A 24,021-nucleotide genomic window follows, 5' to 3' on the forward strand; every position below is an offset into this window, starting at 1 on the left:
AAGTTTTGAACAGAATGTAATAATATATAAATATAACAATGTCAACAATACAACAATATGTTGTTAATTGTTGTTAATAAATTCATTAATTACAAAATAAACATAGAAATCAACATCCTATTATTCTAGTATTAATCTGATGCTGATAATATGCTTGGTATCATCACAATGGATATTTAAAGTGATCAGCAAACCTTAGTATGGAACCTATACCTATTGATTGATTGTGTTACCCATACCTATTGATTGATTGTGAAACCTACAGTATATATTGATTGATTGATTAATCTATGATTAATTGATGGTGAAACCTACGGTATATCTATTTATTTAATTGAGAAACTATACCCATTGATTGATTGTGATTGGAGTTGTTCTACTAAAACCAAGTAGAAGAGTAACATTACTTATTCTCTGCCTTACAAAATCATAAAGAGTTTCTCAGGACGATCCACAGTTGATGTCACATGATGTGCAGAAATTTCCGGCAACATCTCCCTAAAGAGTGACAGGAATCCACAGCTGGATTCAGTCCTGCAATGTCTTCTATCTTGTTTTATAGCTTGTTGGCTCAGCATCGCCACAACAAATATTCAAGTACTTGTTCATGCAGAAACTACAACTACTGTACCTTCTGTAACTACTGTAACTCCACTCAGACTACTCTAACTACTCAAACTACTGTAATGACTGTAACTACTCAGACTACTGTAAATATTGTAATTTTTGCAACAACTGTAACTACTTTAACTACTGTAAATACTATAACTATTGTAATTACTCAGACTACCATAACTTCTGCAACGACTGTAACTACTATAACTACTGTAACAACTGTAACTACTCAGACTACCATAACTTATTTAACGACTGTAACTACTATAACTACTGTAACGAATGTAATGACTGAAATTACTCAGATTACTGTAGTGATTGTAACTACAACTAGTAGCTACTCAGACTAATGTCACTACTGTAACAACTGTAAATGCTCAAACTCCTAAACGTAATGTAATGACTGTAACTACTCAGACTACTGTAACTACTGTTGCTTATGTAACTACTGTAACAACTGCAAATAATCAGACAATCGTAACAACTCTAGTTACTTGGAAAACGGTGATTATTTGGAAGACTGTAACTACTTTGACGGCTGTAACTATTGTAACAACTCTAATTACTGTAACTTCTGTAACAAGTGTAACTACTAAGACCACCATAATGTCTGAAACTACTATAAATACTATAACAACTGTAAATAACCAGACTAGCATTATTTATGTAACAACTGAAACTATTTAAGACTACCATGACTTCTGTAACTACTGTATATACTCAAACTACTAAAACTAATGTAGCAACTGTAACTACTCAGTCCACTGTCACTACTGTTGCTAATGTAACTACTGTAACAACTGCAACTAATCAGACAACCGTAACAACTGTAATTATTTGGAATACTGTAATTACTTAGGCGGCTGTAACTACTATAACTACTGTAACTTCTGTAACAAGTGTAACTACTAAGACCACCGTAACGTCTGTAACTACTATAAATACTATAGACACCATAACAACTGTAAATAACCAGACTAGCATAATTTCTGTAACAACTGAAACTACTTAGACTACCATGACTTCTGTAACAACTTTGACGACTATAACTACTGTAACTAATGGAACAACTGTAAATACTCAGACTACTGTAGTGACTGTAACTACAACTTGTAGCTACTCGGATCACTGTAACTACTGTAATTGTTGTAACAACTGCAACTAATCAGACAACCGTAACAACTAATTACTTGGAATACTGTAACTACTTAGACGGCTGTAACTACTAAAACAACTCTAACTTAATTTCGCCAACCCTAGTGTGTGTGTGACAATCATGGGTACTTTAACTTTAACTTAACTTTAACAAGTGTAACTACTAAGACCACCGTTACGTCTGTAACTACTATAAATACTATAACAACTATAAATAACCAGACTAGCATCATTTCTGTAACAACTGAAACTACTTAGACTACCATGACTTCTGTAATGACTTGAACTACTATAACTACTAATGGAACAACTGTAAATACTCAGACTACTGTAGTGACTGTAACTACAACTTGTAGCCACTCAGACTACTGTAATTGCTGTAACTACTGTAAATACTCAAACTAATGTAACCACTAACTACACTAATGTAACAACTAACTACACTGTAACTACTGTAGCTTAAGAAACTACTGTAATTATTGTAACAACTGCAACTAATCAGACTATTGCAACAACTGTAACTACATGGAATTCTGTAGCTACTTAGAAGACGGCAACTACTACTACTGTAACTACGACTACTGTAACTAGTGTAACTACTCAAAGCTTGTGGTGGCTAACACGTCCAGAACCTCCATGTGTGTTTGTCTATGATTTGCATGAGACTCCTCATTCCTGTGACACTGAGTCACATAATAAGCTACGTTAGTGTCCTGCCAAATCTTTAATGGGATTTAATCTTTTCCATCTTTCCTGTTTCCATGTTCCAATGCTCACAGCTGCTCTCATCCTGAAACAGACTGAACAAGTCAGCCTTTGTCCTTCAGTCCTGAGACATGTTGTCTAGTCTTCTTGTTTTGGATTCAACTATTTGTTTGCCTTTGTTGTGAGAGAATCTCAATCAAAACCTTCTCAGGACTCTTGGAGGTCCCAGTGAGTTTGTTAACACCCTAAGGCATCAAAGATCCTGCAGTGGTGAGCAGGATCCTGCCAGCTCCCCAAGTGAGATCATTGATGCTTGAGTGAATTATGAACGGCAGCTGGGTCAAACTGACTCACCGGCTTGGAACAGACCTTGTGATTCTCCAGTCACATGTCTGATCTGTTCTTGGCCTGAACTTCAACAATCTGATCTGAAACGTTGTGTTTGTTTATGCCAAATTGTTTGTGTGCAGTTAACATAAGTTACCAAATATTCACTTATTGTATTAGAAACTATTATATCATTACCGAATATGAAAATAAATACAGAATACAGCAATTCAACATTTACAACAGCAATTACTTCAAAGTGTATGCATATGACCACATTACATTCGACCTGCATGACTGCAAACACACACACACACACACACACACACACACACACACACACACACACACACACTCACACACACACACGCACACGCAAACACACGCCCACACTCACGCACACGCGCGGACACACACACACACACACACACACACACACACACACACACACACACACACACACACACACACACACACACACACACACACACACACACAGACATTCAAACACATACACAGTTGCACACGCACACACACAAACGGTGTATGAACACAAATTTGTAGTACTTAATTCGTGGTTTTGTTTTACTCAATTGTCTGAAGGGATTTTGTTTTCCTACTTTAATGTGCTGAAGCTGCTTTTGCTGATTCTTTTATCTCAAAACGCAATCAATCAATCAATTAATTAATCAGCCAATGATCCACATATACTCTGCAAACCAAAACGTTATTATTTTGCACTGCAAAATAAAACAAGTTAAAAAAAAACATTCATTTTACCTCGGTTTTTGTCTGACAACTTTTTGTAGGACTCTGTTTTTGGTGAAAATTTTACGCCAAAATGTTGTCTCAGTTAACAAACAAATGTTACTATAAAGCATTAATAAACGAGTTTATCATTCCGTGGAATGTAGTGTCAAACAAATAATCCACGTTTGTGATTCAGTTCCTATATTTCTCGTATCGAATACGACTGCAAAATAATCCTAAAAAGAATGCATCGTAAAGGACAAAGGTGGTTCTCCCATTTCCACTCATTACCGTCTTGCCATTAAGAGTATTCAATAAAGTAAAAGTATTGTTAAATGTATATTTATAAATTATATTCATATTTTTTAATGTATTTCACAATGTTTTCTGTATGTAAAACTATCATTATTTTCTATAAAATGTGTTTTTCTTCATACATTTTGCCAGTCCCAAACATATGATGGTGCTGGAGCCTATCTCAGCTGCATTTGGGTGGTAGGCGGGGTACACCCTGGACAAGTCGCACCCTTTATATGTTATCTGTTATAAAGAACATCATATTTATATTGACACTAGTACCTCAGTTTTTCTTAGCAATCTGTTCCAAAATTAAGACAAAAAACAAATCAACTGTTCTTTAAAAAATAAAGTATGAGATCAGATAAGAAAGGATAAGATAATCCTTTATTTATCCAACAAAAGGGAAATTCACAGTGTTACGGCAGCAAAGGGCAATGATTGCTAACATAAAGTGAAATAAGTACACAAATTAAATACAAAAACATTTACAACTAAAACTATACACTATGGAATTTTTAGCAAAAACGATCAGCTGAGAGCTTTAGTTTTAGCAAACATTTGTATTCCAAATTTCCAGCATAACAGACATGCACACCGTGCACATAAACTGGAACATATTATCAATATAACATTATGACAGTACCATGCAGGGGGTGGGAAACATTCTACATCAGGGATGAAAGCTTTGCTATCATCCTTTTGTCTCCCAACACTTCACCACGGTCCAAGGGCAGCTCAGCACAGAGCTGGCCTTCTTCACCAGTTAATTTAGTCTGTTTCTGTCAGCAGCCGTAGTGCTTCTGCTCCAGCAGACCACCCTGTAAAGGATGGCTGATGCCATTACAGAGTAGTAAAAGGTCTTGAGGAGTGCTACAAGGAGACCAAAGGACCTGGATCTCCTCAGCAGGGGAAATATGCTCTGGCCTTTCTTATAGAGAGCTTGGGTGTTATTAGTCCAGTTCAGTTTGTTGTTAGGGTGAACACCCAGGCACTTATAAGAGTCCACAATATCAATGTATTTTCCCTGTGGGTCTGTTCACCACTAGCTCTTTGGTTTTACCCGCGTTGACCTGGAGGCAGTTCCATTGGCACCAGTCCACAAAGTCCATGTTGAGTTGTCTGTACTCTCTCTCATCCCCCTCAGTGATGAGGCCAGCAATGGCAGAGTTGTCAGAGAACTTCTGCAGGTAATAGTTAGGTGTGTAGTAGGAGAAGTCTGTAGTGTACAGGGGGAAAACAAAGGTAGCCAAGATAGTCTCCTGGGGAGCCCCTGTGCTGCAGATGACCGGGTAAGACACACAGTCCCGTGTCCTCACAAACTGTGGCCGATTATTCAGGTAGTCCAGGAGCCATGATGTCAAGTGCAGGTCGATTCCTGTGTAGTCCAGCTTGTTTCAAGCAGAACCATTGGCTGTATGAAAGCACTGGTTAAATCCTGGAACATGATCCTCACACTGCTCCCAGCCCTCTCCAGGTATGAAAGAGATCTCTGCATGAGGTAGATGACGACGACATCCACCCCAATGCCTGGCTGATAGACAAACTGCAGTGGGTCTATTGATGAGCTCACCGGTGGACGCAGATTTTAAAGGACCAGCCTCTCCAATGTCTTCATCAGATGTGATGTCAGTGCCACTGGTCTGTAATGGTTGAAGTACTTGCGGCGGGACGTCTTTGGCACCAGTACCACGCAGAATGTTTTCCAGAGTGCTAGTACTCTTCCCAGTTTCAAGCTCAGGTTGAACATGTGCTCCATGACCCCAAAAAGCTGGTCTGCACATGCCTTGAGGAGTCTAGAGCTGATGAGCTAAGTCTAGACCAACTGCTTTCCTGACCTTTAGCCTCCTTTGTTCTCTGTTCACCCGGGCTGTTGTGGGTGACAGGCTAGAACAGGTGGACTGTCTGTTGGAAGTGTGGGTGTGGTGGTGGGATGACGATGGAGGGAGCAGAGAGTGATGATGGGCAGGAGGAAGAAGTGGGAGTGACGCAGTCAGCAGCAAAGACAGACAGTGGTCGTTGCAGCAGAGTTGAATGTGAACGGGTAGAGGGTGGGGTGGATGGCTGTTCAAATATGTTTAAGAAAGTATTCAGGTCATTCACCCATTCCTGATCCCTAACCAGTTCTGTGTTGGAGACCTTTTGACCTGAAGTGGTTTTCAGGCCCTTCCAGACTCCACTGAAAATCTTCTGACCTGAAGTGGTTTTCAGGCCCTTCCAGACTCCACTGAAAATCTTCTGCTGCTGCTGTTCCTCCATCTTCCTCCTGTAGATGAGGATGACCTTTATTTCAGAAACTAATATAGTCTGGAATGCAGTGTGTGAGACTGTCAATCACTATATTTCCATGCACTAAATTAGTCTGATTTCTCAAATAGTTAGATTTTTTTGTATTTTCACACCTTCATGTGAAGTCTAAGTGTCCATGCACACTCTCAAATGTGACTATTGGTCATTTGCCTTGTGCCTCCCGTACACTGGGGGGCGCTTATTTCATTTTAGCAAGGATAACTGATTTACTTTTCCGGTTGACCTATGATGTCACACTAGGATTTGCGGATCCTTACAATTTGTTTTAACTGATGTTAAAACCGATTACAAATATGTCTCTAATTGCTATGCTGATGTTAAATAGCAGACAGCATCAAGAAATTATCTTGGATTGAGCTACAGACATGACGCTACTACCAAGAATGTATCGGGTCGGATGCAAAGAAAGACATTTTTTTCCGAAGGAATTTTCAGACGAAAATCATGGAAACAAAACTTTTGAATGTCTCAAAGTTCATTCAAAAGGCTCTGTGAAGTGATGGAGGGAGTTTTAAATCCAAAGGAAAGGTTTGTGCCCCGACTGATTTCTAGAGGAAGGTTGCTGAGATCGGCTCCAGCACCCCCCGCGACCCTGAAGGGACAAGCTTGGATGGATGGATAAATGGGTTGCTATTGTTCTGGATCTTGCCCGTGGTGCGGAAAGATAATCAGTTGGCTTACACAAATGCAGCGTGAAGAGGTTTGTGTACGCTTTATTATTCGCCTTCAATATACATACTTCATTATTAATCTGATTCGTATTTTGTTCGGGAGTTCGAATTAAGCCGGCATTTTACATTTCCTTAATTACTTTCTTAAATAAATCTGGTTCTTTTTTTCTACTATCGATGCATTTCAAAATGTTGTGTTCTTTTAATTTGTGAAGCAAATAAACAGTATCCTCTTCATTACAATTGCTGCTGTTTTTATAAAATGGTGTCCACTTCCGGATTGTATCCCGTGCATTGAGACTGGCACATGCACGATACCAACGGTCCTCTGTGGCCGCACACAACTTTTCGAGAGATTTCCAAATGCATAATCCAGGTGTGTTTGTTCGACATTTCAAAAACCGAACTCAAAAAGATGAAGGTGTTTCCATGGGTTGTATGAGGCTTGTTTAGAATCAAACTATTTGAGAAATCAGACTTATTTGGTGCATGGACATGTACTGACTGTCCTCCTAATAGTCATCACAGAACAATTCCCAAGACATTGTTTCAAAACAGTTCTTAAGAGCTTCTTGCGTCTCATCTGACCATCTTTTAACAGTGCGGGTGACGGCTGGTTGTCTGTGTACCAGAGGTTTGTACACAGGCAGGAGGTGCACCAGTTTGTGATCTGATCTTCTAAGGGGAGAGAGAGGAGATGAGGTGTATGTTTCCTTGGTGTTTGCATAGCAAGGGCCCTGTGTTGTGACATATTGTGTGAGGGAGAGGCATGATTAAAGTCCCCAGTAATGAAGAAGAGGGGCCGTGGGAGCTGTGTCTGCAGCCTGTTTGTTACTAAGTGCTGGACATCACACACAGAGCCAGCATTTTCGATATCTTTACAGCAGAGTTGTTCTTTATTAGTGATGTACATTGGATTACACTATCTATCGTACACAAACACAGCCAGCCCACCTGCCTTCTTCTTACCACTTTCCTTGGTCCTGTCAGCCCGCATCAGCTGATAACCATCAAGTTTAACGTCCGAGTTTGATGTTAGCTCCCTTAGCCAGGTCTCCGTGAAAGGCATGAAGTAACATTCCCGGAATTCCTTCTGATGTCAAGTTAGTACAGCTAGGTCGTCCATCTTATTGGGAAGAGAGCTTACATTCCCGGTGATGACCTAGGATAGGACGGGTTTGAAGCGTCTCTTCTTGTGGCGGCACTTTACCCCTAGCACGACAGCTTGCGGTGAATATCAGGTCTTTTGCCGGTTATCTTTGCTTTGCTACAGAGGGCTAACAGCTGATCGCGAGTGTTAACAATGGCATCACTGCTGCACGAGACCTCCGCGGTGTACGATGTAAACAATACAGTGCAAAGTAGTAAAAAGAGCAGTGCAAATTCAAAAAAGATTTGTGTCCGTCTTGACGTAGTTTTTGTGGTAGTAAAATAACGAAACAAAATTGGTGAAAATTATTGCTTTTTTATGCATATTTTCTAGTGTGTGCAGAATACAAATTATTACTTCTTTCTGAATCGTTTCTAAACATAATGAATACAAACGATTGCTTCTTTCTGCATCCTTCCTTGAACGTAATGGATACAAATCATTGCTTCTTTTTGCATCTTTTCTAAACTCGATGAAAACAAAATATTTATTCTTTCTGCATTTTCCCTAGAACTCTGTGTGTATTAATCTGTTTTTCTTCCTGCATCCTTTCTATAACGTGATGACTGTGAAACATTGCTTTTTTTTAAATATATTTTCTAGAACTTAATAAAAACAAATCATTGCTTCTTTATGGATATTTTCTAAGATGTGATGCACCAATTCCTTGCTTCTTTCTAATTTATTTTCTAGAATGTATTAAATACGACTCATTGCTTTTTTCTGCATATGTTCTAAACTCTATGAATACAGAATAGTTCTTCTTTCTGCATCTTTTATAAAACTCGATGTATACGAATCATTGTTTCTTTCTGCATCTTTTCTTGAACGTGGTGACTATGAAACATTGCTTCTGTCTTTATCTTTTCTAAGCCTTGATAATATGAGTCATTGCTTTTTTCTACTTATTTTCTAGAACTTGATGAATACAAATCGTTGCTTATTTCTGCATCTTTCCTAGAACTTGGTGACTACGACACACAGAGCAACCCTGAACTTCACAGTAAGTAGAATCAGACTTATGTGTTTCGAAAAAAAAGAATCCACTTATCTTGATAAACAATACATTTCTTCAGTAGGCCTGTACTATAAAATAGGCCTACTGTATGTGTCATCAACCAAGCTAACAACTACAACATTAAGCTAAATTTTTTTATACCATTCTTAAAAAACAATATGTTTCTTCAGTAGGCACGTAGGTACACACAAACGCCTACGTGTCATCGACAAAACATATAACTACTACATTGAGCTACTTCTTTTTTGCCAAATAACAATGGGCCTGATCTACTAAGATTCAAATACCACACGCGAAATAGATGATCTAATAAGACTGAATGTGCACATGATAACTGGTGCATACCGTCTCATTTAAATTATGTTTTTGCGTGTACTCCTGGCTGTGGCTATGAAAACACTCCACATTCATGTTATTGTGCTTCCCAACCTGTCTGCGTTGTTGTTTAACAAGCAGCACAGATCTATAACTTGCAACAATTTTTATACAGTATACAATCACAATCTAGACAATAAAAACTATTTTTAGCACACTGACGGTGCGCTTTGCAAGGAGGCGTACAGCACCGCAGCGCATTCATGCATCAAGAATGATCCAAACGCAAGAAAATTAATAATGATAGATGTTTTTTCATATGGGAAATATCCATTCATCCATCCATTTACTATATCGCTTATCCTCACTAGGGTTGTGGATGTGTAGAAAATATAACACAATAATATATTTCCTAAATGAAAAAACAAACGGTATTTGAAAAAAAAAAAAAAATGCCAGCAGACAACAAAACACAATCATTTTGTTTGTTTTAATCAGCCCCTTTAGTCATCCAGCAGCTATAAAATTATACAAACCCCGTTTCCATATGAGTAGGGAAATTGTGTTAGATGTAAATATAAACGGAATACAATTATTTGCAAATCCTTTTCAACCCATATTCAATTGAATATGCTACAAAGACAAGATATTTGATGTTCAAACTCATAAACTTTATTTTTTTTTTGCAAATAATAATTAACTTAGAATTTCATGGCTGCAACACGTGCCAAAGTAGTTGGGAAAGCGCATGTTCACCACTGTGTTACATGGCCTTTCCTTTTAACAACACTCAGTAAACGTTTGGGAACTGAGGAGACACATTTTTTAAGCTTCTCAGGTGGAATTCTTTCCCATTCTTGCTTGATGTACAGCTTAAGTTGTTCAACAGTCCGGGGGTCTCTTTTGTGGTATTTTAGGCTTCATAATGCACCACACATTTTCAATGGGAGACAGGTCTGGACTACAGGCAGGCCAGTCTAGTACCCGCACTCTTTTACTATGAAGCCACGTTGATGTAACACGTGGCTTGGCCTTGTCTTGCTGAAATAAGCAGGGGCGTCCATGGTAACGTTGCTTGGATGGCAACATATGTTGCTCCAAAACCTGTATGTACCTTTCAGCATTAATGGCGCCTTCACAGATGTGTAAGTTACCCATGCCTTGGGCACTAATACACCCCCATACCATCACAGATGCTGGCTTTTCAACTTTGCGCCTATAACAATCCGGATGGTTCTTTTCCTCTTTGGTCCGGAGGATACGACGTCCACAGTTTCCAAAAACAATTTGAAATGTGGACTCGTCAGACCACAGAACCCTTTTCCACTTTGTATCAAGTCCATCTTAGATAAGCTCAGGCTCAGCGAAGCCGAAGGCGTTTCTGGGTGTTGTTGATAAACGGTTTTCGCCTTGCATAGGAGAGTTTAAACTTGCACTTACAGATGTAGCGACCAACTGTAGTTACTGACAGTGGGTTTCTGAAGTGTTCCTGAGCCCATGTGGTGATATCCTTTACACACTGATGTCGCTTGTTGATGCAGTACAGCCTGAGGGATCGAAGGTCATGGGCTTAGCTGCTTGCGTGCAGTGATTTCTCCAGATTCTCTGAACCCTTTGATGATATTACGGACCGTAGATGGTGAAATCCCTAAATTCCTTGCAATAGCTGGTTGAGAAAGGTTTTTCTTAAACTGTTCAACAATTTGCTCACGCATTTGTTGACAAAGTGGTGACCCTCGCCCCATCCTTGTTTGTGAATGACTGAGCATTTCATGGAATCTACTTTTATACCCAATCATGGCACCCACCTGTTCCCAATTTTCCTGTTCACCTGTGGAATGTTCCAAATAAGTGTTTGATGAGCATTCCTCAACTTTATCAGTATTTATTTCCACCTTTCCCAACTTATTTGTCACGTGTTGCTGGCATCAAATTCTAGAGTTAATGATTATTTGAAAAAATAAATGTTTATCAGTTTGAACATCAAATATGTTGTCTTTGTAGCATATTCAACTGAATATGGGTTGAAAATGATTTGCAAATCATTGTATTCCGTTTATATTTACATCGAACACAATTTCCCAACTCATATGGAAACAGGGTTTGTAAAAGGATATTGCTGAATATATGATATGTTTAATATTCTGTATTTCTGACAATCTAAATATTTTGACACACAAAAAATTAGGACAGAGTATTATCCATCCATCATCTGTCTTTTCTGCGCGATCGCCTCCTTTCACATAACTGTGTGTGTAACTGTGCCAGTTTTCACAAGCTGTACTTTTTAGACGTACTAAATAAAGATTCAAAATAACGCCCGCAGAACAGTGATTAGCCGTGATAAATCGCATTGTGCTTGGTATATTTGCATCGTTTCCTTATTGTGCGGGTTCTGATTATCAGCATATATTCTGCGCTAAAAAGATTGCACTCCTTATTTTGCTTACTTAAGAAACACAATTATCTGCGCACAGGTTTAGTAGATCAGCTTTTTGTGCGCCGTCACTTTTGCTCGTGTCACAATGCACGCAAACCTTCAGTAGATCAAGCCCATAATGTTTCTTCAGTCAGCCTGGGATTACACTTAAAGTCCTACGTGTCGTCGACGATCAAAAAAACTTTTAAAGGAAAGTAACTTGTGTAATATTTTGTATTAATGGACATCATCATTTATTTTCCATTCTGTTGCATTCTGTGCATTTTGATGTTCTTCACCTTCAGTTGAAAATGTGGTTTCCCACAATTTGATACAGCAAAGACATTTTTGTAGTTTGTCTTCGATTTTGGAAATAGGATGGTAGTCTCTCCAGATACCGTATATCCACATTACAAGTTCCCCATGCACACATAAGAACCATTTTTGGGGGGGAAATAAATGGCAGTTGTACTGATTTTCAGTATCTGCCTCAATGCTCCCACCATATTGTTTGTGAGACAGCTTGGTTGCAGTAGGAGGACACTGTGAAATGCCCGCAATCTGATCGGTTGAAATACTCTACTCTACTGTAAATGAGAATACATATACATATACCTAAAATAAAAAAATATATCCCAAAGTTCCATAAAAGAGAATTAAAAATAAAGAGTAAAGTTTCATAGCAACGAAATGATGCCTCACTAAGCAATAGTATCACAATTAATATAATAACATTGACATTATAATTATATTTGATTGAATACATTATCATAATTATTATAATAAAATTGACTTGATAATCATAAATACTAGAAAGAAATCGACGTGTAGATCATAATTTCAAAAAATAATGGACATGGACATAAAATACCATTGACATGATAATCATAATTAATTGAATATAATGTACACGATAATCATAATTTATAGAATTTGAATAACATAATAATCATAATTAATATTATAGTATTGACGTGATCATCTTTTGTAGCAGCAGTTGGATATGAAGATGCTGGCATGGATGTCATTGATTCTCAACACTACCATCAGGTATGCAAAATCATTCCCTATTTAAAAGTCATGCTGGGAAAATGTTATTGTGACAAGGAATGCCTCGATCCAATATTTATATCAGATATCAATCTGATATGAGCAAAAAAACAAAAGAAAACAGGTATTGGATTATACTGGTCTGCGTCTTAAATGTCTGATATAAAAATTCCAATACAAGTAGTCTGTTGTGCTCGCACTATCATCACTTCTTACTAGTTCAACAGACTGTCTCCATTTGTGAGCCTTTTAGGAGTCTTTACTTCAAAACACTTTAAAAGTGAACATACATAAATAAAAACGTGTCACTATAACCTACATGACATACAAAAACATATCTTTGACATGTATATGTAAAATAGATACATTAAAATAAAAGTCCTAGCTTAATGCAAATGTATATGGGATATGCCATATACATGCTACTGAATAGCATTGATGATTTCACTACAACTAAGATGCATATTACAATCTAACAGTTGGAGTGTAATAAGTACAACACTTACAGTATAAACACTTTGTAGGACTCAACAAAGACAAGACTGGTATACATTCAACTTAAAGGCAAAGACTACCTCCTGACCACAGCAACAAACTTGGGACACACTGAAATGAGTGCATACTTGCAAATGATACTCAGAAGTGTAAGAAAACAAGAAATAACTCAATAGAGTACATTGCCCTAATAAAACAGCACAGATTGGAGCATAATGTCTCCATGGTGAAAACAGGTAGTACATAGAAAATAATTTGATAGAACGGTCTGCACCAATTGTGTACTTGTTATAAATTGCAACATGCCTACTAACAGTATCTGCAATTTAAACTTACAACTTTAGTAGGCTCCTTGTTATTTTAGTCTTAGTACAAAATGTAGATCAGCAGTACGTTCTTGCTCATTAGGGGATCAAATAAGTATTTTCCTCAATCAAATACAAATGAATTCATGACTTTATTTTAATTTTTTTTCGCGATTCTTTAATATTTTTCTTCTCTCTGTTTAAATAAATCTAATGAAAAAACGGGTATATACATGTTTTAAGTGGATTCATTTGTATAGATTAGAACAGTATTAAACTAAACACAAGCTTATTGTTAACATAAACAAAAATATACTAGCTGATGCACAAGCTACACGTATTCTTCAATACTACAAGGTGTGTCAGAAAAGTTCCAGGACTGCATTTCTGGATGTCATCATCCACTGTGAGTTGTTGCCAAGCTGCACGTCTACAAAGACATCCTGCTGTGTGAGAAGAGGCGAGAGTTGTGGCAGGACCACTCATAGCTGCTTCTCTATAACAACACGTCCGAGAAGAACATCGCCGTCCCTCGAAAAACCTCCAACCTGACCCTGTGTGATTTTTTTTCCTACAAAGCTCAAGGGGTCATCAATGATACCCTTTGAAGACTTGGACAACATGTAGAAGATTCTTTAAAAATCCTTCACAGGGTGCATGAAGCAAAGCAGAGAATGTTTGGAAAGTGTGTTTGACTTCATGGGATTATTTCCAAACAGAAAACTTGTAGTTTAAATCTGAATTTTATCAAGATTAATTTTATCAAACCAGTCCTGGAACTGTTCTGACACTCTAGTTCGGTGGTCGGCAACCCGCGGCTCTAGAGTCGCATGCAGCTCTTTAGCGCCGCCCTAGTGGCTCTCTGGAGCTTTTTCAAAAAATGTATGAAAAATGGAAAAAGATGAGGGGAACATTTTTATTTATTTTTTTAATATGGTTTCTGTAGGAGGACAAACATGACACAAACCTCTCTAATTGTTATAAAACACACTGTTTATATTAAACATGCTTCACTGATTCGAGTATATGGTGAGCGCCGTTTTGTCCTACTAATTTTGGCGGTCCTTGAACTCACCGTAATTTGTTTACATGTATAACTTTCTCCAACTTTCTCCGACTTTCTAAGACGTGTTTTATGCCACTTCTTTTTCTGTCTCAATTTGTCCGCCAAACTTTTAACGTTGTGCATGAATGCACAAAGGTGAGTTTTGTTGATGTTATTGACTTGTGTGGAGTGCTAATCAGACATGTTTGGTCACTGCATGACTGCAAGCTAATCGATGCTAACATGCTATTTAGCCTAGCAATATATACATATTGCATCATTATGCCTCATTTGTAGCTATATTTCAGGTCATTTAGTTTCCTTTAAGTCCTCTTAATTTAATGTATATGTCATGACACACTATCTGTATGTAATATGGCTTTTAATTTTTTGCGGCTCCAGACAGATTTGTTTTTGTATTTTTGGTCCAATATGGCTCCTTCAACATTTTGGGTTGCCGACCCCTGCTCTAGTTCAATGAATGTGCTATTAATATATATAACAGTATATAGTTGTTTAAGGAGGTATTGCTATATAATCAAGACCAACATTTGTTATTTTTCATGCTGCACCTATGAGTTCATTACAACTTAATGTTTTTCAACAAAAATAATCATCTTGTCTTGATAATGATTCTTAATTTTTTATATTGTTTTTCTTTCCTTTATTCTCCAAAAAGATGAAAAAAAACAGACGACGTCTGACTGTTAATCCCATTGATATCGGTGACCTTTGTGACGTCAAATCAACACAATCTAATCAGGTAAAAACTAACTCAGCACCATGGCATTATTTGTTGTTTGATATTGATGTTGCACAATATGTTGTGCCAAATGTAAAAGTCCAGCTACAATTTTCTAGCAGATTTTTTCTCACATTTACTGTAACTCACTTTTCTCATTTTTAACTCATTTACATTTTTTTTAAGTTTAGATGATATGTTAATTCAAAATGTTACATCTAAATGTTGAAACATAAATCTAAATGTTAAATTGAAAATATTAAATGTAAATCTTAAATCTAAACCTATATTTAAATCCAAATATACATTTTGAATCTAAATCTAAATTTTGAATTTAAACTTAAATGTTAAATCTAAATATAAATGTTGAATCTAAACCTAAAAGTTCAATCTAAATCTTAAATCTACATCTAAAATGTAAATGTGATCTCCAAGTGTTAAAACTAAATGGTAAATATAAATATAAATGTTAAGTATATATTTTTAATCAAAATAGACACATTTATAAACAAAAGTGCAACACTTGCAGAGAACCAATACAGATTTTGAGCTAATATCTCATTATCAACGGCATTGATCAAAATAACAGAAGAGATTACCAATCCAAAAGATAGTAAACAGTGTGCAGCGGCAGTATTCATGGTTCTAACAAAATAATTTGACACAATTAATCATAATGTCTTAATCAATAAATTAGAACTGTATGGAATCAGACGGCTGGTCTCAAACTGGATTAGAAGCTACTCAACCAACAGAAAGCAATACGTTAAGATAGGCAAAAGTACGTCATCAAAGCTGGAAATATCTTGCGGAGTACCCCAGGGATCAATACTGGGACCAAAATTGTTTAACATATATATAAAAGTCATTTGTAATGTTACAAAAAATCTTACATTTAGGACTACTTGCGGATGACACAACAGCTTTTTGTTGAGAAGAAAACACACAGATGCTAATACAAATAATAACAGAAGACATGAAGAAATTAAAGAGATGGTTTTACGAAAACAGACTATCCTTAAATCCCAGTAAAACTAAAATAATGCTATTCAGTAACAGCAGAAGACAAAGTCAAACACAAATACAAATAGACAAGACTGAATATTGACAGAGTAAAAACATCAAATTTCTAAGTTTTATAATGGATGATAAAATGAACTGGAAATCTCATGTAAAAATATACAACATAAGGTGGCAAGAAATATTTCAATAATGAATAAAGCAAAGTATGTACTTAACCAAAAATCACTTCACATTTTATACTGCTTGCTGATATTAACACATCTGAGTTATTGTACGTGCAGAAATTTGGGGAAATAACTACAAAAGTAAATTTCATTCACTAACTGTGTTACAAAAAACATCAGTTACATAATGTTGGATATCAAGAACATCCATCTATCCTTTGTCAACCGCTTGTCCCTTTTGGGGTCGCAGGGGGTGCTGGAGCCTATCTCAGCTGCATTCGGGCGGTAGGCAGGGTACACACTGAACAAGTCGCCACCTCATCGCAGTGCCAACACAGATAGACAGACAACATTCACACTCACATTCACACATCCATCCATCCATCCATTTTCTACCGCTTATTCCCTTTGGGGTCGCGGGGGCGCTGTGGAGCCTACTAAAGCCAATTTAGTGTTGCCAATCAACCTATCCCCAGGTGCATGTCTTTGGAGGTGGGAGGAAGCCGGAGTACCCGGAGGGAGCCCACACAGTCACGGGGAGAACATGCAAACTCCACACAGAAAGACAAAGATCGAACCGAGGACTTTCGTATTGTGAGGCACATGCACTAACCTCTGTACCACCGTCCTACCTGCCTATCAAGAACATGCAAAACCTTTATTTATTAAATGAAACATTGAAATTCGATGATTTGGTGCATTTGCAAACAGCTAAAATTATGTACAAAGCAAACTATAACCTGCTACCAAAGAATGTACAGCAATTATTTTCAACCAAAGAAGAGAAACTTTAAAACATGTGTATGCGCATACAACACTGAAGACCTTTAGCATATCAATTTGTGGAATTAAAGTATTGAATGGATTAAGCAAATAAGTTAAACAATGTACTGGCTGTTCAAACTAAAAGCGTTCACAAAGTACAAGGAAGAAGAATTTGTATGAACATCTTATTGAAAATGAGATATTATTTATCTCATGTGTGAACCATAACTGACTTAACTATTTTTAAGAGATCTGTTGTATTCATTGATGTAAATTGTGTTACAAAATGAGGACAGGAAGTAAATATGTGCCACTAAATTGCTATGAATTGAAAAGGGGGCAGGATTAAAAAAGCTTGGCTTCTTCCTACTCCTTTTCGAACATGTTGTAAAGAGAAATATAAATGTGTTAACTACAGAGGTGGGTAGTAACGCGCTACATTTACTCCGTTACATCTACTTGAGTAACTTTTGGGATAAATTGTACTTCTAAGAGTAGTTTTATTGCAACATACTTTTACTTTTACTTGAGTATATTTATAGAGAAGAAACGCTACTTTTACTCCGCTACTTTTATCTACATTCAGCTCGCTACTCGCTACTAATTTTTATCGATCTGTTAATGCACGCTTTGTTTGTTTTGGTCTGTCAGACAGACCTTCATAGTGCCTGCGTTTCAACAAATACAGTCACTGGTGACGTTCACTCCGTTCCACCAATCAGATGCAGTCACTGGTGACGTTGGACCAATCAAACAGAGCCAGGGGTCACATGACCTGACTTAAACAAGTTGAAAAACTTATTGGGGTGTTACCATTTAGTGGTCAATTGTACGGAATATGTACTGTACTGTGCAATCTACTAATACAAGTTCCAATCAATCAATCAAAAGTGTGAAGGAAAAAAGACCATTTTTTATTTCAACCGTACACCCCGTCAAAAGCCTAAAGACTGACTGCACAGTTCCTGTCTTCACAATAAAAGTGCCGCTCCATCGCGCCTGCGCTTTCAAAATAAGAGTCTCCGAAAGCCTGCGCAAACAAGCTAGCAAGCTACGGAGTTTGCCGCCAATGTATTTCTTGTAAAGTGTATAAAAACGAATATGGAAGCTGGACATATAAGATGCCAAAAACCAACCACTTTCATGTGGTATTAGACAGAAAGGAGGAACTTTTTTTCTCCTCCATTTGAAAACGTGGACGTTTGTCATCACTACTGTCTGATTCCTATCAATGCAAGTCATCAGAATCAGGTAATACACCAACTTATATTCTTGTCTTCATGAAAGAAAGGAATCTATATGTGTTAAACATGCATGTATATTCATTAAAACACTATTAACATGTAAACAAAAACGGCAAAAAAAATAAATATAAATTATATACTGTATATATCAATGTATGTATGTATATATATATATATATATATATATGTGTGTGTGTGTATATATATATATATATATATGTATATATGTGTGTGTGTGTATATATATATATATATATATATATATATATATATATATATGATATGTGTGTGTATGTTACTCATCAGTTACTCAGTACTTGAGTAGTTTTTTTACAACATACTTTTTACTTTTACTCAAGTAAATATTTGGGTGACTACTCCTTACTTTTACTTGAGTAATACATCTCTAAAGTAACAGTACTCTTACTTGAGTACAATTTCTGGCTACTCTACCCACCTCTGGTTAACTATATGATATATCAATTGTAATTGCATAAATGTGTGAAATACATTTTAAACCAACAAACCAATCTAAACCTAAATGTTAAATCTAAATCTTAATCATGAATTTAAATGTTAAATTTAAATCATAAATCTATACCTAAATGTTGAATCTAAATCTAAAATCTTAAATCTAAATCTGAGCGCTAAATGTTAAATTTCAACCTACATTTTTAATCTAAATATAACGGTTAAATCTAAATCTAAATGTTAAATATAAAATTAAATGTTAGCGCTAAAGGTGAATATTATATTATGTCAATACTACAATAATAGATGCTTAATGATAAATTAATGCCAATAAAGTTGCATATTTAAAAAAATGTAAGCTCCAAACGAGTGAGTGTGCATGATGTGTTGCCTAAAGAAATATTTGGAAACAAGACGCTTAAATACTTGATCGCTTCACTTTGACGTTTGACAATGAATGGAATTGCTTTTTACCTCAAGGGAGGGTGCATGATGAGTACACCTATTTGTATTTAGATGTGTCATTCATCATATCTTTTACTTCATGATTGTGTCACATATGTACATTATTTGCTGCAAGCATTGTCATGTAAGTCGCAGCAGCAGCCGGTTGACACACTTGCGTTGGACCTGTTCTTAATTGTGAGCTAAATGGTAAAAACAAGATCATAGTGAGTGTAAAATCATCATTTGGTCAGAGGTTCGGATGCCGATATACGCCCTTTAATATGTGACCTTTACATCTTTGTTCCTGCTCCTCGCAGCACGACACAGCACCGCTGGCTGAGTGGTGGCCGTTCTTGGCTCACTGAGGAGCATGATTTAGAAGGAAGTAAGATGGAGGAAAGATGACTTTAATTCACACCCATTATGATCATGTTTTAACCTTTAGCTCACAATTAAGACATATTCTTAAAAGCAGAGCTAAAGTGAGCACGTCAACTGGCTGCTCCAGCATCCATTCCATTCCATTCGTTGTCAAACGCGGAAGTTTGGAGCTAACGCAGTGGTGTGCCGTCACGGCCAGCAATTCCTTCTCTGCTGGCCTAACATAACCAGAAATCATGATCATAATTAAAGATACAAGTAATTTTTTAAATTTAATTTCCCTAAATATCTAAAAGTATTCATATTCTCTTCATGTCATATTATGCTCCTTCCAGCGCTGATGTTTTTAGTTTATAGAGTTTGTATCCAATCAGAATTCAGCTAGCTTATGTTGCCATGCTGTACCAAATCTACCGGGGCCTTCAGGTTCAGCAATGCGGGCGTCTGTGCACTGTCAGTGAACGGGGACATACAGTTGACAGACAGTTGCGATAGCCAATCAGTTCACATGTTGTTGTCAATAAGGCCTTCTAGATGGCCTAAAGCAGATATATATTGTGATGTTATAAGCTAGGTAACATAAGAACTCCAGTACCCAACATGCCACAGCAGTGAAGAGCCTGCACAGTAGTCCCATTTAGGTTGTTGAATGCACCCATGCCCGCAGCTGGATGTTATTGACGAGCACGCTGTGGAGTAAACTTTAAGAACTCAACCAACACGCCTTGTCTGCATCTTTTATGATTAGACAAGACAACATATATTTGCAAGGCCATTTTCAAAAAGGATATTTAAAGAGAAACTACATCTTTTGAGACGATGTCGGCCAACCCCGGAAGCGAGCTCAGCTGTCGATGAAATGTGAGTTCAGATATGCTATTTCTTTACTTTTTCACATTTGAAATGTTTTTTGTAATTTTAATTTTGACAGTACCACATAAGATATGTTTTAATTGCTGATGCGGGTTAATTGATATTTAAATGCGCCAGAAAATAACCAGTTTTGTACAATGCCCAGTAGTTTAAATGTGTTCCCTGTGTAGTATTTCTCCAGCAATGGTCATGTGGGGACATACATTATGGTATTTTGAGAGGTTATCATTGAAGTCGATCATCACTGAAGGCCTAGGTGGGAAACGCACGGCTCGCCACTGATTTTTAACAATATGCAACTTTATTGTTATTATTCGTCAGTAGGCATCTGTCATGTTTCTTTCTTCCGCAGTCAGAAAGATGTAGGACTGGCGTGCACTGAGAAACAGAGGTGTGGGCACGGCTTTGGGAATGAGAGGCCTGGTATTGGTGGAACATTGACATTCTATAAATATTCATCTTTACACTTGGCGATAGATTTAGCGCTCACATTTAGATTACGATTCTGATTAGAGATTTAACATTTAGTTTGGACATTTATGTTTAGATTTAACATTTAGATTTAAGATTTACATTCAAGATTTATAATTTATATTTAGATTCAACATTTAGGTGTAGATTTAAAGATTTATATTTAGGTTTGGATGTAACTTTTAGCTTTAGATATAGATTAAAGATTTAGCTGTAACATTTAGGTTTAGATTCAACATTTAGATGTAGATTTAGATTTAAGATTCAGGTTTAGATATAACATTTAGATTTAAGATTTAGCTTTAGAGTTCACATTTATATTTAGATTTACATTTAGAGTCAACATTTAATTTAAACTTCAATGTGATGAAAATGAGGTAAATGTGAGGCATACAGTGTACATCTGTAAGAAACGTGTGACTGAACTTATACATTTGGCACCCCATAACATAACTCTACATTTATCAGTTTAAAAACACAATGCTTTCTCAGCAAATCAGCAATTATGATGAGAAGAATGATGATGGTGATAATGAGGATGATTATGATAATAATGAACATAATGAGGAACATGATTGATGTTGATGCGGGTGAAAGGGAGGATGATAATGATGATGATGATAATTATAATGAGAATGATGATTGATAAAGAGGGTGATGAAGAGGATGATACTGCTGATGAGGATAGTTATGAGGATGATAATGATGATAATAAGAAGGATGATTAATAGAACGATGATGAAGATGATGATGATGATGATAAGGAAAAAAGAGGAGGAGGAAGATGATGATGATAAAGAGGATGATGATGAGGAATACAATGATGACAATGATAATGAAGATGAGGATAACAAGGGTGATGAAGAGGATACTAATGAGGTAGGTAATGATGATGAGGGTAATAAGGATGACGGTGAGCATGGTGATGAGGATTATGATGATAAAAGTGACAAGATGATGATGATAATGATGATGATAAGGGTGATGCAGATGATGATGATAATGATGAGGATGAGGATAATTATGAAGATAATAATGATGAGGATGAGGATAGTTATGAAGATAATAATGAGGAGGATGAGGATAGTTATGAAGATAATAATGAGCAGGATGATGATAGTTATGAAGATAATAGTGAGGAGGATGAGGAGTTATTTTAGTTCCCCCCTGAGGGATTTCCACCGTATTCTTGTCAAAGGGTTGCGTACCTCAGTGACCTTAAGAGCTATATATATACCAGCAGGAGCTTACTCTTCAGGTGGGACATCCATGTTGTACAGGTCTGAAGGTAGAGGCTTGACAAAGTACAATCCACTTTTGGACACATAGATAACAACTAAATTGTATGGGGAAGGCAGCAATGAAAAAAACTGCTGGAGCATGTTGGAACAGCGTGTGCACATGATGATGCCCCATTCACATTTCGGACTGCTCCCCCACACATGTCTGCCTAGAACCGGCCCTGCTGAGAACATTCACACAATCACATTCATACAACAGCACGCATACAAGATGGACTAAAATGCACCAATACAAAGAGCCGGAGTTGCAGTGTTGGTAAGCGCCAATGATGATGATGGAGATGATAATAGAATAGAATAGAATAGAGTTTTATTTGTCATTATTACAGTGAACATATCCCCTAAGGCCTAAGGTGCATACACAATAATTTAGTTATATAAATAGTAAAAAAAAGAAGAAGATATGTCTCTATATATATGTATATATCCACACTCATGCATATATCCATATATATGCATATATATATATATATGTACATATACTCATATAACATTATTGCACATTATAGCCCGAAAAAATAAAAAGACATGATACATGAGGACATGACGGACACATTGTGCTCACTCAGGCCTGTTTATTGCTACTATAAGGATGAGGATGAAGATATAACGATGATGATGATGACAATCAATCAATCAATCAATCAATGTTTATTTATATAGCCCTAAATCACAAAAGTCTCAAAGGGCTGTACAAGCCACAACGACATCCTCGGTACAGAGCCCACATAAGGGACGTCGATGTGAATGACTATGAGAAACCGCATATGTGGGTAACCCCCCCTCTTTAGGGGAGACCGAAAGCAATGGATGTCGAGTGACATAATATTGTGAAAGAACAGTCCTTAGTGGATCTAACATAGTAGTGAGAGTCCAGTCCATAGTGGGGCCAGCAGGAGACCAGCAGGAGACCATCCCGAGCGGAGACGGGTCAGCAGCGCAGAGATGTCCCCAACCGATGCACAGGCGAGCGGTCCACCCCGGGTCCCAACTCTGGACAGCAAGCACTTCATCTATGGTCACCGGAACCGGAATAACCCGGCGAGGAGGCAGAGGAGAAAAGAAAAGAAACAGCAGATCAACTGGTCTAAAAAGGGGGGTCTATTTAAAGGCTAGAGTATACAAATGAGTTTTAAGATGGGACTTAAATGCTTCTACTGAGGTAGCATCTCTAACTGTTACCGGGAGGGCATTCCAGAGTACTGGAGCCCGAATGGAAAACGCTCTATAGCCCGCAGACTTTTTATGGGCTCTGGGAATCACTAATAAGCCGGAGTTCTTTGAACCCAGGTTTCTTGCCGGGACATATGGTGCAATACAATCAGCAAGATAGGATGGAGCTAGACCGTGTAGTATTTTATACGTAAGTAGTAAAACCTTAAAGTCGCATCTTAAGTGCACAGGAAGCAAGTAACAAGAGCAGGAAACAAAAGTCGTCATCTGTTGTACGAAAACAAACTAGGAAGCAAGACAGAATGACAGGGAAGGCAGGCTTAAATAATAATGTCAGTG

At 37.1% G+C, this 24,021-nt stretch overlaps 1 protein-coding gene across 4 annotated transcripts in view; it reads left to right on the forward strand.

Annotated features, from left to right (window-relative positions):
• mlphb (melanophilin b) overlaps positions 1-24,021 on the forward strand; it is a 97,580-nt gene that overhangs the window by 44,177 nt on the left and 29,382 nt on the right. For 3 of the 4 annotated variants that reach the window (XM_061926376.2, XM_061926373.1, XM_072912009.1), the window contains exons 5-7: positions 8,942-8,983; positions 12,724-12,782; positions 15,307-15,390. In XM_061926376.2, coding sequence (XP_061782360.1) covers positions 8,942-8,983; positions 12,724-12,782; positions 15,307-15,390 — 185 coding nt within the window. The remainder of the gene's footprint in view (positions 1-8,941; positions 8,984-12,723; positions 12,783-15,306; positions 15,391-24,021) is intronic. The other variant, XM_061926374.2, reaches the window with a different exon arrangement.

Source organism: Nerophis lumbriciformis, linkage group LG31 (genome assembly GCF_033978685.3).
Source record: "Nerophis lumbriciformis linkage group LG31, RoL_Nlum_v2.1, whole genome shotgun sequence".
Lineage (NCBI taxonomy): Eukaryota > Metazoa > Chordata > Actinopteri > Syngnathiformes > Syngnathidae > Nerophis > Nerophis lumbriciformis.